At 45.1% G+C, this 14,425-nt stretch overlaps 1 protein-coding gene across 4 annotated transcripts; it reads right to left on the bottom strand.

Moving 5' to 3' along the window:
* Window positions 1-7,992: 7,992 nt before the first annotated feature.
* Window positions 7,993-14,096, bottom strand: LOC120666714 (nucleobase-ascorbate transporter 3-like). Of its 4 annotated transcripts, XM_039946628.1 has the most exons (16): window positions 13,483-14,096; window positions 13,067-13,333; window positions 12,595-12,791; window positions 11,446-11,543; window positions 11,160-11,336; window positions 10,879-10,979; window positions 10,722-10,797; window positions 10,570-10,629; window positions 10,255-10,451; window positions 10,063-10,159; window positions 9,881-9,967; window positions 9,489-9,547; window positions 9,102-9,193; window positions 8,945-9,022; window positions 8,696-8,856; window positions 7,993-8,497 (listed from the first exon to the last, which is right to left on the bottom strand). In XM_039946628.1, exons 3-16 carry the CDS (start codon window positions 12,746-12,748, stop codon window positions 8,270-8,272), a joined length of 1,665 nt encoding a protein of 554 aa, XP_039802562.1. In that variant the 5' UTR covers window positions 12,749-12,791; window positions 13,067-13,333; window positions 13,483-14,096; the 3' UTR covers window positions 7,993-8,269. The 4 variants fall into 4 exon arrangements, with proteins under 4 accessions (XP_039802562.1, XP_039802563.1, XP_039802561.1 ...); XM_039946629.1 differs by lacking the exon at window positions 13,067-13,333 and having other exon boundaries at window positions 13,599-14,096; XM_039946627.1 differs by lacking the exon at window positions 13,067-13,333 and having other exon boundaries at window positions 13,483-14,094.
* Window positions 14,097-14,425: the final 329 nt, after the last annotated feature.

The raw sequence follows: 14,425 nt of genomic DNA, 5'->3' as shown, positions 1-14,425 counted from the left end.
AACATAAAATTCGTCACAAACTCCGTGTCAATTGCATCCACCGTAAGGGTTCTACAAGCACATCCGAGCTCGTGCTCTCAGAAATTGAGGATGACCTGATATAACATGAAAGATCCCAATACCTCCCAAGCCTACTATCCAAGCTACCAATAGGCAGTGGAACAGCCATGCAAACCATTGGTCTCTAGCTTGTTTCATCTAGAAGAAATCCTACTCCTCTCTCGCAGCTCGCAGAGGCAGCACTGGTGTTGCGCTGCTTCATAAGTATATCTCTTCTCATTCACGGACGGGATGAAACTGAAGTGCGAGATCACAAGAGCATGTACTATTTGATTCCGTAACATTATTTCGTACCTGCAGCTCAGTGAAACCTCACCTAACACTGCCCGGCGGTGTCCTGAAAGAAACAGGATGTCGATGTCCATTAATTAGTGCCTCGTCAGGCTAATTGAGCTTAGAAGCAAATCTGTACTGAGGTGACTAGCTCATTACTTTGTATATCTCTTGTGAAACTTCACAGTTGAAAATGACAGTTCTAGTACCAAAACAAACATGAGTTGGAGATGTACTCTTTGGTCAACATCCACCACGATACGCTACACTGACAGTACCCTATACTACTATGCATGCATCGTTGCAAAAATCACACCTAAAGTCTGTACATAACAGCCGATGCTTAGTGGCATTTTAGTTACTAAGAGGTTATTTCATATTCGGTCCGATTTTTCCCTGCAGAGTAACCATTAAAAAATTATCTTGTGCCCTAGTTTGCAGCTGGCACATGAAGCCGATAGTAGCGCCGTCGCCAGCCGGACATTGCGAGTTGCGTCATCGACGACAAACTGCGTCGCTTCACGGGCTTCAGCCAACAATTTGGTTCTTTTAATAATTTATATAAATGTGCGCCAACCACATCTTCCATAAGTTGTCTTACCTGCTGAATCTTATCTGCTGATCTCACATGTATTATTAATTAGGCCGGTGTGGCGGCTCACGTAACTTATACATTAAATAATTCTATGAATGGATAGATATTCACTGTATAGGCGTCTCTCAAGAAGCTATGATGGAATATTTGCGCTAATACAGTGCGAGCACTTGACAACTCACCAGAGCTAAAATGTTGAACGAGTTCTTAGAGCTTGTCAAAGACTACACTACTCGCATGCATTCACATTCACATATAATTAAGAAGTCCATAAAATGGTACCTAGCTCATTAATAGGATATAGACACGTTTGTTGGTCAGCATATATAGCTCATTAATAGGATATAGACACTCTAAATTTTGAATGTGACTTTTGTCTTTCTGAATTTTAACAGTAGTAGCAGAACACTTCTAGCCTAGCTACTACCAGCATGAGAGAAGAAGCATCTGTAACAGGTGTTCAGCCCAGATGATGCCCTTAGTTGAAACGCCGGCGGGACGTGGACATTATTCGGTTTGCTGCTCTTCTAGGACAGCGAGTAACATATGCGTTGGAGGGTGTAGAAAAACACTGCTCTTCTTGGGCCCTGGGAGGGACAGCGAGATGGAGTTTCTAGAAGCCTCTAGAGGGTCAGGGTACAAAGAGACGGTAGTTTGTGAGCCAGAAGAAGGGAGAGCGAGGTAGACATGGATCGAACGCTGCTCGTCACCGGTTCGGCGCCATATGTTCCTGCGACGCCTGCCTGTAGTTGGCTTGTTGCTATGTAGCCTTCTTGTAGCGTCCTGCCTGCAATAGCTTTCTCGGGCTGAGAAATTAAAGGCCCAGTATTCCACCCTCATTGCTTCACCCTTTCAGTAGCGCACACACTAGGCTCCCAACTGTATGCATGGCATGAGCTCCTGATGTCTCTCAAGCCTATCAGAGCAAAGCCTCTGGTGTGAACTCCATGAACTACTCCTCATCTCAATGCAACTATACATATATAGTAGTATCAATGATGGTACAACTACTAGACTTTGTGCAATTATGTATTCAGCATATATGCAAGGCCAATTCATGGTTCACTCGCTCTGCTAGTGCAAAAGTGTGCACCATACCACCTGATGTGAAAGACAAACCTGTTAGGAATTAGGATGGAACGTATTTACCATCAGTGACGTTATAGACTTTGCACGGTTTGTTGACATGAAAACAAGCACGAGATCAAGCCACAGGCCAGGTGTATTACTGCCAATTTTAGGAAACCTTCTTTCCCACTGAGACTAGTAGTAGTAGAGCTTAATTATCTCACTCTCCCGGTACAAAATCCCGCTTGACTAAGCCCTTAAACCTCATTAGTAATAGAGGATTCCATGGTTTCTGATTGGTCAAGGGAAAAGGAAAAAAGGGAAATTCTTATGACGATGGCTGCTTGGAGCTTCTTCAAACCCTGAACACACCGGTCCTCTTTGGATCCATTTGAGTGCAAGTCTGCAGAAAAATGAAAAATGGTTGATGTAGTTTTTTTTTGTAGAGAAACATTTCATAGAATTGGATAATCAAATTTATTCATGAGATTGATTATTAAATGAATAGGAGAAAATGTCCATGGGGAGTGGTCGTTATTGGAACACTCACCACACCCTGGTTCGCAAAGCACTGGATTCAGACCACGAAAAAGAATTCCTAAAAGATTCTGGAGAACAATATTAATTACATTATTTTCATCACCACAAATTTCAAACTTCGACGAAATCACTCTTTTTCTACTTCCACCACCAATTTTTGACCAAATTTTGCATACTGATGCTGCTGGTTGCATGGCATCACAACAAAACGGGAAGTAATCAATTTTTTCTCCAATGAAATTACGGTCTGGTTGTCTCCTCCTTAAATGTGACAATTACAGCCATATATATTCACCATTTGGCTGCCTCACTTCCTAAGATTTGTGACAATTAGAGCCATTTGAAACTCTACAAGGCGATGCTAACTACAGGACGTAATTGATTGGTGACATTGAATGCTCAACTCTTAAGGTTTGACTATCTTCCTGTAATAGTTAACAGTGCTCAGGATACCATTGTGGCAGTGTTATTCAAAGCTCAGCATTTAAATATGGTTTTTCCTGATACTGCAATCCTGCACCTGATGAAAATGCAGTCAGAACTCAGTCAATGGAATCCTGCCAAAAGGCGAGTTATCTTGTCAAATCTGAAAGCAATGGACTCATGATGCCTAAAATTTGATTGGAACAAGCAGATCAGATAGCAAAATTTGGAAACAGACAGGGGGTGCTGGAACGGATTCGATGGAATATGTTGTTGTTCCAGTTTTCTCATCACCTAACTGCAGCATTGCTCAAAAAAAAAAAAACTGCAGCATCATTTCTGACATTCGCGAAGCAGAGCAACCGCATCCATGAGGCACCAAAGATGATCTTTTCAGATCAATCTTCAGCATGATGATACTGATATGCAGGGGTTGTTTACTTCAAACTGCCTCAATATCATTTGGCTTAACAACCTAAGTATGATGATTACACAAGGATTTCCAAGCTCTGCTCATCCGATCGAAAGTTCACAGTTTACAAGTGCCCGGTGCGCGGTGACAAACAGATGCCGTGGGGACAGATTGATGCGCGGTGCCTCGGCCATCGTCTCCAGGAGACCGCTTGTTCTCCTCCAAGATGCTCCTGGACACAGCGATGCAAACCAGTAGCATCTCGGAGACGCCGGAGAGAGCCTTGCTCGCACTTCGTGGCAGAGTCGCCAGACGACAGGGGCAAAGATGGCAACCTGCATTTTGTTGTATTTGCAATGTCAAATATTTTGGAGTCATTACCTTTTCTTTTTTTACTGGACTTGCAGCGTCAAATAATAGAGAACGGAGGGAGTAGAAGGCTTAGGCAATTACAATGCTTCGAACAAGTGAAACGAGCCCTCCGGATGCATCCCAAGCCTACAACCAGCCAACCACAGCGAGCCGCTGCAACTCTCTCTCTTTGTTCAAAACAAACGCTCATCTCTCTCGTGTTACAATACTCTGTCGACTGCCGTGCCCCTTCAACTGCTCTTTTATATGGACCAAAAGAGGGAGGCAACATCCAACAAGAGATGTTGAATACGTGCTAGCATTTGATTCCATCAGGCTACTCAGTGCCTGTCATTTCATTGAATGCACACCCACCACTGATGTCCCATGATGAACTTAACTCCTCAGTTAGCTGTGTATTCAGAGTTCAGAGATGGTCAAGCATTTTGAGGGCAATTTCAGCTAGCAGAGAGCTGAGATCAGGTGAGGTGATCATTTCAGGGTAACCGTACGACATCTTTTCACTCAAATGGCAGATATCAAGTTCCAGCAGCCACACATTTGAGTGAGTAAAACTAAACCAATGCATTTAACTGTGGAAGTCATCAATAAGTAAGGTGCTATTCTTCTGTAATCCAAGATAGCATCCAATTAAGTAAAAATAAAATGTTTTCCATTCCAAAACTATTTGTTTCCTTTCATTATACATTTCTAGATAAAAAGGAGATTACGACCAACTTATGACCTATTACTTCGTATGAGGCCTTTGGATCAATGGTCCAAAACAATTTGGGAGTAATGTAGAAAAGCTCTAGAAATATTTGGAGCTCACTGTGGCTTTCACAAGTCATTCAAAACTACATTTCCGAACCATTACATATTTTTTTAATACAAGACGAGTCCATCGGACATGCTGTTTATAATTTCTTCGTGACCGGTAGCTTTATATATATATATATATATATATATATATATATATATATATATATATATATATATATATAATCTTGATCTTTAGCAAGGACTTGGAATTGCCAGATTTGTGACAATTAGAGCCACATATATTTCACCATTTTGGCTGCCTCACTTCCTAAGAAAGTAGAAACTGGTCTGATGATCAGCCAAACCTCTACAAGGTGGTTGCTAATTGCAGGACGGTACTGAATGGTCACACTGAATGCTGCAACTCTAAGGCTTGAGTATCCTCCTGTAACAGTTAAAAGTGCCCAAGATACCAGTGTGGCAGTGTTATTCAGAGCTCAGTATTTGAATATTGTTTCTCCTGATACTGCAATACTGCACCTGATGGAAATGTAGTCAGAACCCAGTCAGTGGTCTTGCTAAATGTAAAGGCAATGTAACCATGATGCCTAAATTTGATTGGAACAAGCAGATCAGATAACAAATTTGAAAATAGACAGCAGGCCAGTGCTGGAACGATCGAAAGACATGCCATGGGAATAGATTGACCGGAGCGTACCTCGAGTGTCCGGGCGCGTGGCTGGGAAGTGCGGCGCCTCGGCCATCGTCTCAGCGCCTCGAGTGGATGCAGCGATGCAGGCCGCCCGGATCTCGGAGACGCCGGAGAGCGCCTTACTGGTACTACCGAGGCGAGCAGCCAGACGACAGGGGCAAAGATGGCACGCTGCATTTTGGCCGTGTTTGGTTAAACATCCAATCAAATTTACACAAAAAAATGAACGTCCGCATGGAGTACTAAATAAAGGCTATTTGCAAAATCTTTTCAGGGACGAATGTAACTTTCTGAGATGAATCTAATGACAGTAATTAATTGATGATTTGCTACAGCGATGCTACAGTAACTATCCTTTAATCACGCGGTTAAAGGCCTCATTAGATTCGTCTCGCGATTTACATGGGGGTTATGGAGGTGGTTTTGTAAATAAACTTCATTTGATACTCTAAATTAGTGGTCAAAAGGCCAAAAAGATTTCGCGAAAATTTTTACACGGGGAACCAAACACGGTTTGTTGTGTTTGCAACGTCAAATATTTTAGTGCCATCACATCACCTTTTTCCTATTGAACTTTATCTTCAGATTTCTGAGGACGGAGGGAGTAGAAGGGTTAGGCGATTACAATGGACTGAAAAGATGAAACGAGGCGTCCCAATGCGTCCCAAGCCCAGAACAAGTCAACCACAGCGAGCCACTGCAACTGCAATGGCCTCGACGAACTGCTGATGTCTCTCTTTGCTGATGTCTCTCATGTCTCTCGTTTACAACACTCTCTAGTGCCCCTTCAACTGCTCTTTTATGGACCAAAAGAGGGGGCAACACCAAACAAGAAATGTTGAATACGTGCTAGCATTTGATCCATCAGGCTACTCAGTGCCTGTCATTTCATTGAATGCACACCCACCACCGATGTCCCATGATGAACTCCTCAGTCAGTTGTGTATTCAGAATTAGACTAACTTCCACAGAGGTAGGCAAAGGCTTTGTTTAGATTCCAAAATGCAAAATTTTATAAATATCTTCCATGGTGTACTAAATATAGTCAAAAAAATAAATTACATTACACAAATGAACTGTAAATCACGAGACGAATCTAATGAACCTAATTAGGACGTGATTATGCACTAAATTGCTACACTACAGTAACCATGCTCTAATGATGGATTAATTAGGCTCATTGGATTCATCTCGTAGTTTGCAGACAAGATCTGTAATTAGTTTTGTGATTAGTCTACATTTAATACTTCAAATATTGAAGATTCCCTTGAAAAACACAAAAATGCAAAATGAAAAGTGATCTAAACAAACCCAAAAGCATTTTGCCTCTCCCTTCCTACTGTTCACGAGAGGCATGTTCTCCAACAGCAGATGCATACCAGTGAGGTAAATTGTGTTTGCATTCCCTCTCTCCTCGAATGCATATGCGGCCGGCGGACATCGGCGAGCCCGCGGGGAGGAGCAGGGGAGGAGGAGACCGCGGCGGGGAGGCCGCGCGGGACGGAGGCGGAGGCACGGCGCGGGCTGAGACGCGGCACGGGCTGGAGGCGGAGGCGTGGCGCGGCGCGGGGTGGAGGCGGAGGCGTGGCGCGGCGCGGAGTGGAGGCGCGTGGTGGGCCGGCGGGGCGTGGCGGGCAGAGCGCCGCCACGGGCGGGCCTGCGCCGCCGTAGGCGAGCATGCCGAGCCGGGGAGGAGGAGCGCGACGAGGGAGACGGCGGCCCCGCGGCAAGGAGCGGCCGGCGCTGCCACAACCGCGTCCCAAGCAGGGGACGCGGAGAGGCAGGGGGGCCGGGCCTTCTTCCTCTCCGGCGGATCCCGGGCGGCAGGGCCTCGTCGTCTTCCAATCGTCGCCGGGCGGCGGGATCCGCCATTTCTGCAGCGCCCTCCTGACCTCCGCTTCGTGGGCGGGCCTCCCGCATCGTGGGCGGCAGCAACGTGGCGCCGCCCTTGCCGGCGCCGGCGGACTCAGCCGCCACGACGCAGAACGCCTCGATGAGGCACTCCGTGGAGCGCGCCATGAGGTCCACGACGGCCTCGGCCGTCCCGGCCTCCCGCGCCACCACGTCCTCCGGGACCAGCCCCTCCCTGCACGTGCAGAAGGCGCGCTTCAGGCTGCGCAGGTCCTCCACCGCGGCGTGGTCGGCGCGCGCGAAGCTCCGCTCATTGCCGCCGGCGAGGAGCACCATCAGGAACGCCTCGAAGGAGGCCCGCATCACCTCCCGCGCCGCCATTGGCTGCGCCCGTTCCGCCAGCACCAACACCAGGAACGCCAGCACCAACACCTGGTACAGCGAGTGCCGCGAGTCAGGAAGATGAGCCGTTGCGCGGCGACCTCGGCCACGGCGGAGATAGACGCTGTCGCCGCGGCGCGCGCGGTCGAAGCGGGCGGAGGAGGACGGCGAGAGCGAGGCGTCGAGGGCCGGGACGGAGGAGCCACCATGCCGGGCCCCTGATCTGCCCGGGAGGGAGGAGCGGCAGGAGCTTGGGGAGGGGGCGCCGCCGGCGGGCTCGGGTGGGATGGGCGGAGGAGGTGAGGCGCATTCCGATTTGCGTCAGCTGTTGGAGATCATAAAAAAATGTGTGGGCAACGTTGCTACTGTGTAGAATGCAAATGATGAAATGCATGACCTATTTTACCTTCCCTTGTTGGAGTTAGTCTTAAGAGGTGGTGAAGCCTTTTGAGGGCAATTTCAGCAAGCATGGGAGAGCTGAGATCAGGTTAGGTGATCACTTCAGGGAAACCATACCACATCTTTTCGCTCAAATGGCAGATATCAAGTTCCAGCAGCCACACATTTGAGTAAAACTAAACCAATGCATTTAACTGGAAGTCATCAACAAGTAAGGTGCTATTCTTCTGTAATCCTTCCCAAAACCATACGCCTGGGCACGCAGCCCTACATTGTCATGTTACCATTTCTTAGCGCAGAAGGGGTAAATAAAGCAAATTTCCTAAACATTCTTGTACCCATATCCCACTAGAATGTAGAGAACCAATCACTACAGGTCACAGGAGTAAGACTACCAAGAACAAAGAGATTTACATGCGCAGTAACAGCGCTCATGAGAAAGTCAGAGGAACCGACTCGGGACGAAGTCGTGAACCCTGATTGGGAAACTGTAGAACTCATCGTTTCTCGGGTCCGAGTAACCTTTGTGGCGGCGCAGGAACGGCGTGAACCATGAAAGCCCTCGGTCAGAGTCGTAGCCCCTGGCCTCCAATGTGTTATCCAGAACAGAGGAGACAATCAGCGCCACTGTTGGGCCAGAAGCAAACACGGTGTTTATAATGTCATTGAACTGCAAAAAGATATGTTTAGATGTTAAAGTTCAGGAATAGAGACATCAAGATGCAACATGGCATAAATGAAGTATGTTGTTACAGTCCAAAAATGCGGCATCCGAAAAATGCAACAACACATGCAGATGGTGGATGGATGATGCAAGTATACAAAAATTTGTAAATGTAATAGGTGTAAAAGGAGATGCTTCAAATACCCATCCAGCATTTGTTCGGGCAGGTCCACGGCCAGCAGAAGAAGTATATTCATTAAAGTATTGAGGGACTGAAATACCAAGGAACAACGAGAGTCCAATGATGTAGATGTTCCTCATCGAGTTCTTGTTGGCAAACTGCATGAATGAGACTCCCACAGCAGCTGATGCCAACAAAAATTCACTAATTAGTGTATGAGTTAAGTTTTGGCTCCAGACATCATCTGTACGAAAGAAGGAAGTTTTACTCACCTACGATGCCAAACAAGATGCAGTAAATTGCTGCGAAGATTGGCAGTGGAATTGATGCAAAGAAGGCCCCAAACTTCCCTGCAAGAATAGTAGTTCACAATCTTAGCAAAAGAGTAAAAAAAATTCTAGGCAACCAAATGCATGAACAAAGGATTACCAAATATGGAGAAAAATATCATAAATCCGGTTGATATCTGGATCACTCTCCTACTTCCGACTTTGGTCAGCCCAAGGAGACCAATGTTTTCACTGCATTGTAAAAAAATGAAATTTTTCAGCACAAGTAGTAATGTTTAAGCAAGTCCTTTAAAAGCAATCCTTTGAATGCGGTAGAAATGGAACCAGCAAAGTGTTCATAACAATGCATCGAGTACAAAAAAACACTCCTTTGAATCTTATTCAAGTCTTCTGGGGTAGCATGTTCTGAGTTCGATCATAAAACTTTTACGTGCATTTTTGGAAACCAAGGTGGACATCACATGCACTAGAATCTGATTTATAGAATTAGAAAAAAGCACAGGGAGGGGAAGCTAAGATTACTTACACTGATACAGATGAACCTGCTGGAGCACCGAAGATCCCCTCCAGGAACATCCCAATACCCTGCATGAAAACATTTTATTAGGAGGCTAGAAAATTTTGTAAGCACAAGAAATGATCATATCACATTTGTGTAAGGAACTACACCAGAAGCTATACAGCATATCCACCAATCCAAGCATTTTGGTTAGTAAAAAAAAGGAAAAACATTGACTATTTATGAAGAACCAAATTTAATGTCTCATTTACAACTTGTCAAAGACAATTAGCAGAAACTAGCTTCCTGAATACATATTCGGATGGAAAGCGGAGCTTTTGCCTAGGACAGCGACAAACGATGTAACAATAGTGTAGCAATGATAGTTCTTATAAGAAAAGCTCTGGAATAGATCTGACCTGCAAGCCAACACTTCGACTAAGGACATGACCTGGAGGTGGTGTAGCACCCGCCAGACGTGCAGTTGCAAAGTGTGCTCCAGTTGACTACAAAATACATGACATCTTTAAATAAGAATACCGAAAAAGAAGATATGACAAGAATACAGAGATATGAGAAAAGCATTAGGTTTTAGTTTTACCTCAAAGGCTCCAACAAGTACAGCACCCATCATCCCAAATGAATGACCAGCAGTGAAGATTGGCGTACCCCATTGGAAAGGGTATGGAATTTTAATCCTACAAGAATATGCATGCCGGAAGTAAATTAAAACTTTTCTTCAAAAAATGCAGCTCTTAAAATTTTGATAAAGAATCATCTTTTTAGACCATACCATGGTGCAGATGACATCAGGAAAGACCTATCAGTGCGGCAGTGCTGCTGCGTCTTAGGTGAAACATGATTGTATGCACCCGCAGCAGTAAGGATAGCTGCAAAGGCCCACACAATGCCAATACAAAGAAGCAACGAATACCTCTCAAACAAGTAGGTGATCCGCTCATGGATATGACTGAAGTAATGTGGCACATACTGCATACAGCATATCAAATGATTGGTCACCTAGCTAGCTTCATAACAGTGATACATAGGGCTATGATAGGACTAAATGTTTCACTCAAAATATATTTTACAGAGATTAAGCCGTTACCTGCTGCACGATCACCGCAAGAATGAGCATTGGCAACCCAATTTCCACACATTTACCAACCTAAATTGACAATCAAACATTAAAGAAAGGTTCTGTTCTCTTTGTTTTTTCATGAGCTGCATTGTTTTGCTGTAAAAGTACAAGAATGATACCTGGGGAAAACCAAGTTCGAATAGTCCAAGACCAACGACACAAACAACAGGGGTCATTATTACAGGACTGAATTTCCTGCAAATGAAATCATTTCAGTGTTAATACATGGAATATATAGCATGAGAGGACTAAGAGGAAGTACTATAAGATGCATACTTAGCATATGCCCCCCATATTGTGCTGAACCCAAGAATCATGTTGAGGATGGAAGCAACAATCAGAGCTCCTTGCGTAGTTCTCATTGTATGGAGAAATCTCTGCAAACGCTCTAATAGGTTACAAATATTTGTATTACGAAGTCAAAAATTTCCAATCTATTGATCCTAAAGAATTGATCATGCTTCCTATAAAATTCCCCAGACCCCGATAAGGAACCTTGATAAGCATCCATTTCAAACCCAAAAAGTATAAGTTTAATCAAAAGAGCACAACTCTACCTGGTGATTATTTGTGAAGTTATTTGGATCCATGTCTCTGGCTATTGACAGCACGGGGACAACAAATGCAAAGGAGGCATTCATAATTGTTGGAAGTCTCGTTCCAATAAGTGTTTGCAGCAATGTATTTATGCCACTCATAAATAGGAATGATTGAATAACTCGAGCCTTATCCCCCTGTCAGAAACAAGAACCGATATAGTGTAAAAACACTAAACCTTGCAAAAGGAAATTTTATTTATGTGTGAAAACAGGCAACTACTAATCCAAAGCAATGATCACTTACAGGATTACCACCCATTGCAGGAACAATAATTGATGCAAGCATAACAGTTGAGCCCAACATCACAAGATAGTGAAGGAATGCCAGTGCTGCCACCTGAACTGAAGATTAAGGCAACAACAGCAACTTCGTAAGCATAAACTTTCCATATCCTAATCATGTCTAGGATCCACACGAGCAGTCAGTTTCCAGCAGTTCAGTATGTACCTAAATATCTAGATATCCAAAAATAATAATTCAATAACACAGTGACTGCAGCTTCAAAAATGGCTAGGTACAAACTTTGTTCACCATAAATTCTAAAAACCGCAAATTTATTATCTATGCTGCTTCGGTTATTCCTTTTCAATACGTTATCAACTAGAATCCATTTATTTAAATTGCAATGGATAGAACGGTTCAAGTCAGTTTACGTTTCATATCCAGCTGAACACACTACTCTATACCAATCAGAGGCTGTATTATTCTGAGAATAGCAACTTACAGATAAGCAAAATATATACTAGTAAACGACAAACTCTTAAACAAGACCGGGGCTTTTGCAACATTAATGTGCCAATCAACTGAACATGCTATTTTATACCAATCAGAGGCTACATTACTCCAAGGAAAACTACTTACAGATAAGCAAAATATACACCGGTAAACGACAAAGTTTGAAAAAACAGGGGCTTTTGCCATAAATGTATCAAAATATTCCGTGGGAATCTTCAAAACCTATAAATAATACACCAGCAGGCTGGATTAAGAAAGTCGCATGCAAAAGTGAGGCAAGGAAACATTTAGCATGTCGGAAAACAACGTGTCAACTATAATACAGGCACAACACAAGCAACGGAAACTCCCGCTTTTCTTTTGCTCTTGTAAATCCCTTTGTACATACTCCACACCTTTCTTAGATATACAAAAACAAATTAGGCCTCGCTCAAAAAAAAAACACACAACCCATTCAACATGGTGGAACCATCTAGAGCTCAAGCCCAAGCAGCCAGCTATCAAATCTTTCTCCTGATATCTTCGAAACCATTTTCCAGTTATGCTAGGTGAATAGGATGGGAAACCAAGTACAAGAACAGAACACACTCTGCCTACACCAAAGCATTGAACTCCCTCACTCTAGTACACCAAAACAAGCATGTAAGGGCGCCTTACCCCAAGACGGATTGGAGTGGACGCAGTAGGCGAGATGGTGGAACTGCTCATGGGGCGGGTGGATGGCGCCGGCGCCGACGGCCGGCGCCATCATGGGCATCATGGGCGGCGGCGCGGCCACCTGAGGCGGCGGCGGCTGGTTCGTCTCCCCCATTGGATCAGCAACGTCACGCGAACGCCCAACTCCGACCAGACTCCTGCAACACAAGAAAGAGGAATCGAATTATAAGCCTAAAAGCTTTCACGTTTCCTGGAAGCCTCCTATTAATTACTCCGGATTAGCGTGAAGCAGTTACAGCCATTAAAAAGCTGCAATTTCGAGCGATTGGTGCGGAGAGAAACCACAAACCAGCAAAGAAAACCAACGGGCAGAGCAGCACTCAAAGTTCGCAACCTTTTCTTCTTTGCTGAGGTAAAAAATGGCAACTTGTTTTTCTGAGGACTGCTCAGGAAAGAGGGCGCAAGACTTCACCTTTGCTGCTTCTAGTGTCTCACGCTAGACTCGGATGAAGTGTCATGCAGTAAGGGTCTCCATGGGCGAGATTCAGATTTGTGTGGCCCTTGGGAAGATTCAGAGGCAAATCTTGGGGAATCAAGTTTCAGACCTTTACCGTTTCCTCTTTTATTACCCCACAATTGTCACGACAGAGACAAGCAGAGGAACGCCGAGGAACAACGGCTGATGGGATGGGAGCTTCACTCTAAAGAATCGCGAGAGCTTGTGTCAAGGATGCGCCCTCTAAACAAATGCAGTGAAAAGGATGCACGGATTCAAAAACCAACACCTCACATCAGCGCACCAACTAAAATAGGAGCAAAGTAGCAAAACAAAAACAAAAACAAAAACAGAACCAAACCCTCACAAAAATCCGGGGAATCAAAACTCACGAATTCAGAAGCTCAGGCCGCTGGTCTCGAAAAAAAGCAGGAACTTTCCAGGGAATCCAGAGAGATTTTGAGCCGAGGGGAAAGCTGTGCGAGGAGCAATCAGGAAAAGGCCTCGCCTTTCTATTCCCCTTTTTCTTCCCTTGTGCTTCTTCGCCTTTCTGCTTATTCTTATCTCCTCCCTACGGCGGCCCTCTCTCTCTCTCTCTCTCTCTCTCTCTCTCTCTCTCTCTCTCTCTCTATCCAGCGGCGGCGGGAGCAAGAGGACAAGCAGGGGGTTTGTAGGCTTGCGGGAGCCCAGGAAAAGATTCGCGAATTCGAAAACCTCCTCCTCTGCCTTTACGGTTACAGCCGCCTTCAAACCAGCCGTGTTTCTTCAAACCACAAGCATCCAAAGCAAAGTGAGACGCTGCCGGAGGCTAGTAGTCGATGCTGAAGAGCAAGAGGTGTTCCACTGTTGGAGGCAAGGCAAGCAGTGGTGATGGTCGGTGGATGGATGCGATGGATGATGGATCTGGGCTGGAGTGAGGGGGACTGGACTGCATTAACAATTCTTGGCTCTGGGAAGGCGTATTGAATGCAACAGATTCCGAGGATGGGCCATTGTCTTGTGGGCTGTGGCATTAATCGCCGTGTGGGCACTGGGCAGGGGGTGCTGCCGGTGACTGGCCGCGAGAGAGGGGAGGACGACGCTGCTTCCTCCTCCGCTACCACTCGTCTCGCTCCGGCGATGATCCAGCCGGCTCCTGATGAGTCCTGATAAGCCAGAGCGTACGGCCACTGAATGGAAATTGCAGTCGTACAAAGAATTTCACATGATCAGCATATACTCCGTACGTACCATAGACCAGCAAATCTCTGATTTTTAAGAAGAAAAGTAGTTTTTTTTTTGGCATTCACCGTGTTCAGGCAAAATTTTACACAAAAAATGAATGTATACAAGTTT

The sequence above is a fragment of the Panicum virgatum genome, chromosome 3N, assembly GCF_016808335.1.
Source record: "Panicum virgatum strain AP13 chromosome 3N, P.virgatum_v5, whole genome shotgun sequence".
Taxonomy (NCBI): domain Eukaryota; kingdom Viridiplantae; phylum Streptophyta; class Magnoliopsida; order Poales; family Poaceae; genus Panicum; species Panicum virgatum.
This window is presented reverse-complemented; position numbering and strand designations above follow the sequence as displayed.

What these genes read in the sequence shown, in the direction of transcription:
- LOC120666714 (XM_039946628.1), bottom strand. Translation starts at nt 12,748, where the DNA reads ATGGGGGAGACGAACCAGCCGCCGCCGCCTCAGGTGGCCGCGCCGCCG. An exon ending in GTCGAAGTGTTGGCTTGCAG is followed by an intron (nt 9,548 to 9,880) that starts GTCAGATCTATT and finishes GTTTTCATGCAG; the next exon opens with GGTATTGGGATGTTCCTGGA. An exon ending in CATCTTGTTTGGCATCGTAG is followed by an intron (nt 8,857 to 8,944) that starts GTGAGTAAAACT and finishes TGTTGGCATCAG; the next exon opens with CTGCTGTGGGAGTCTCATTC.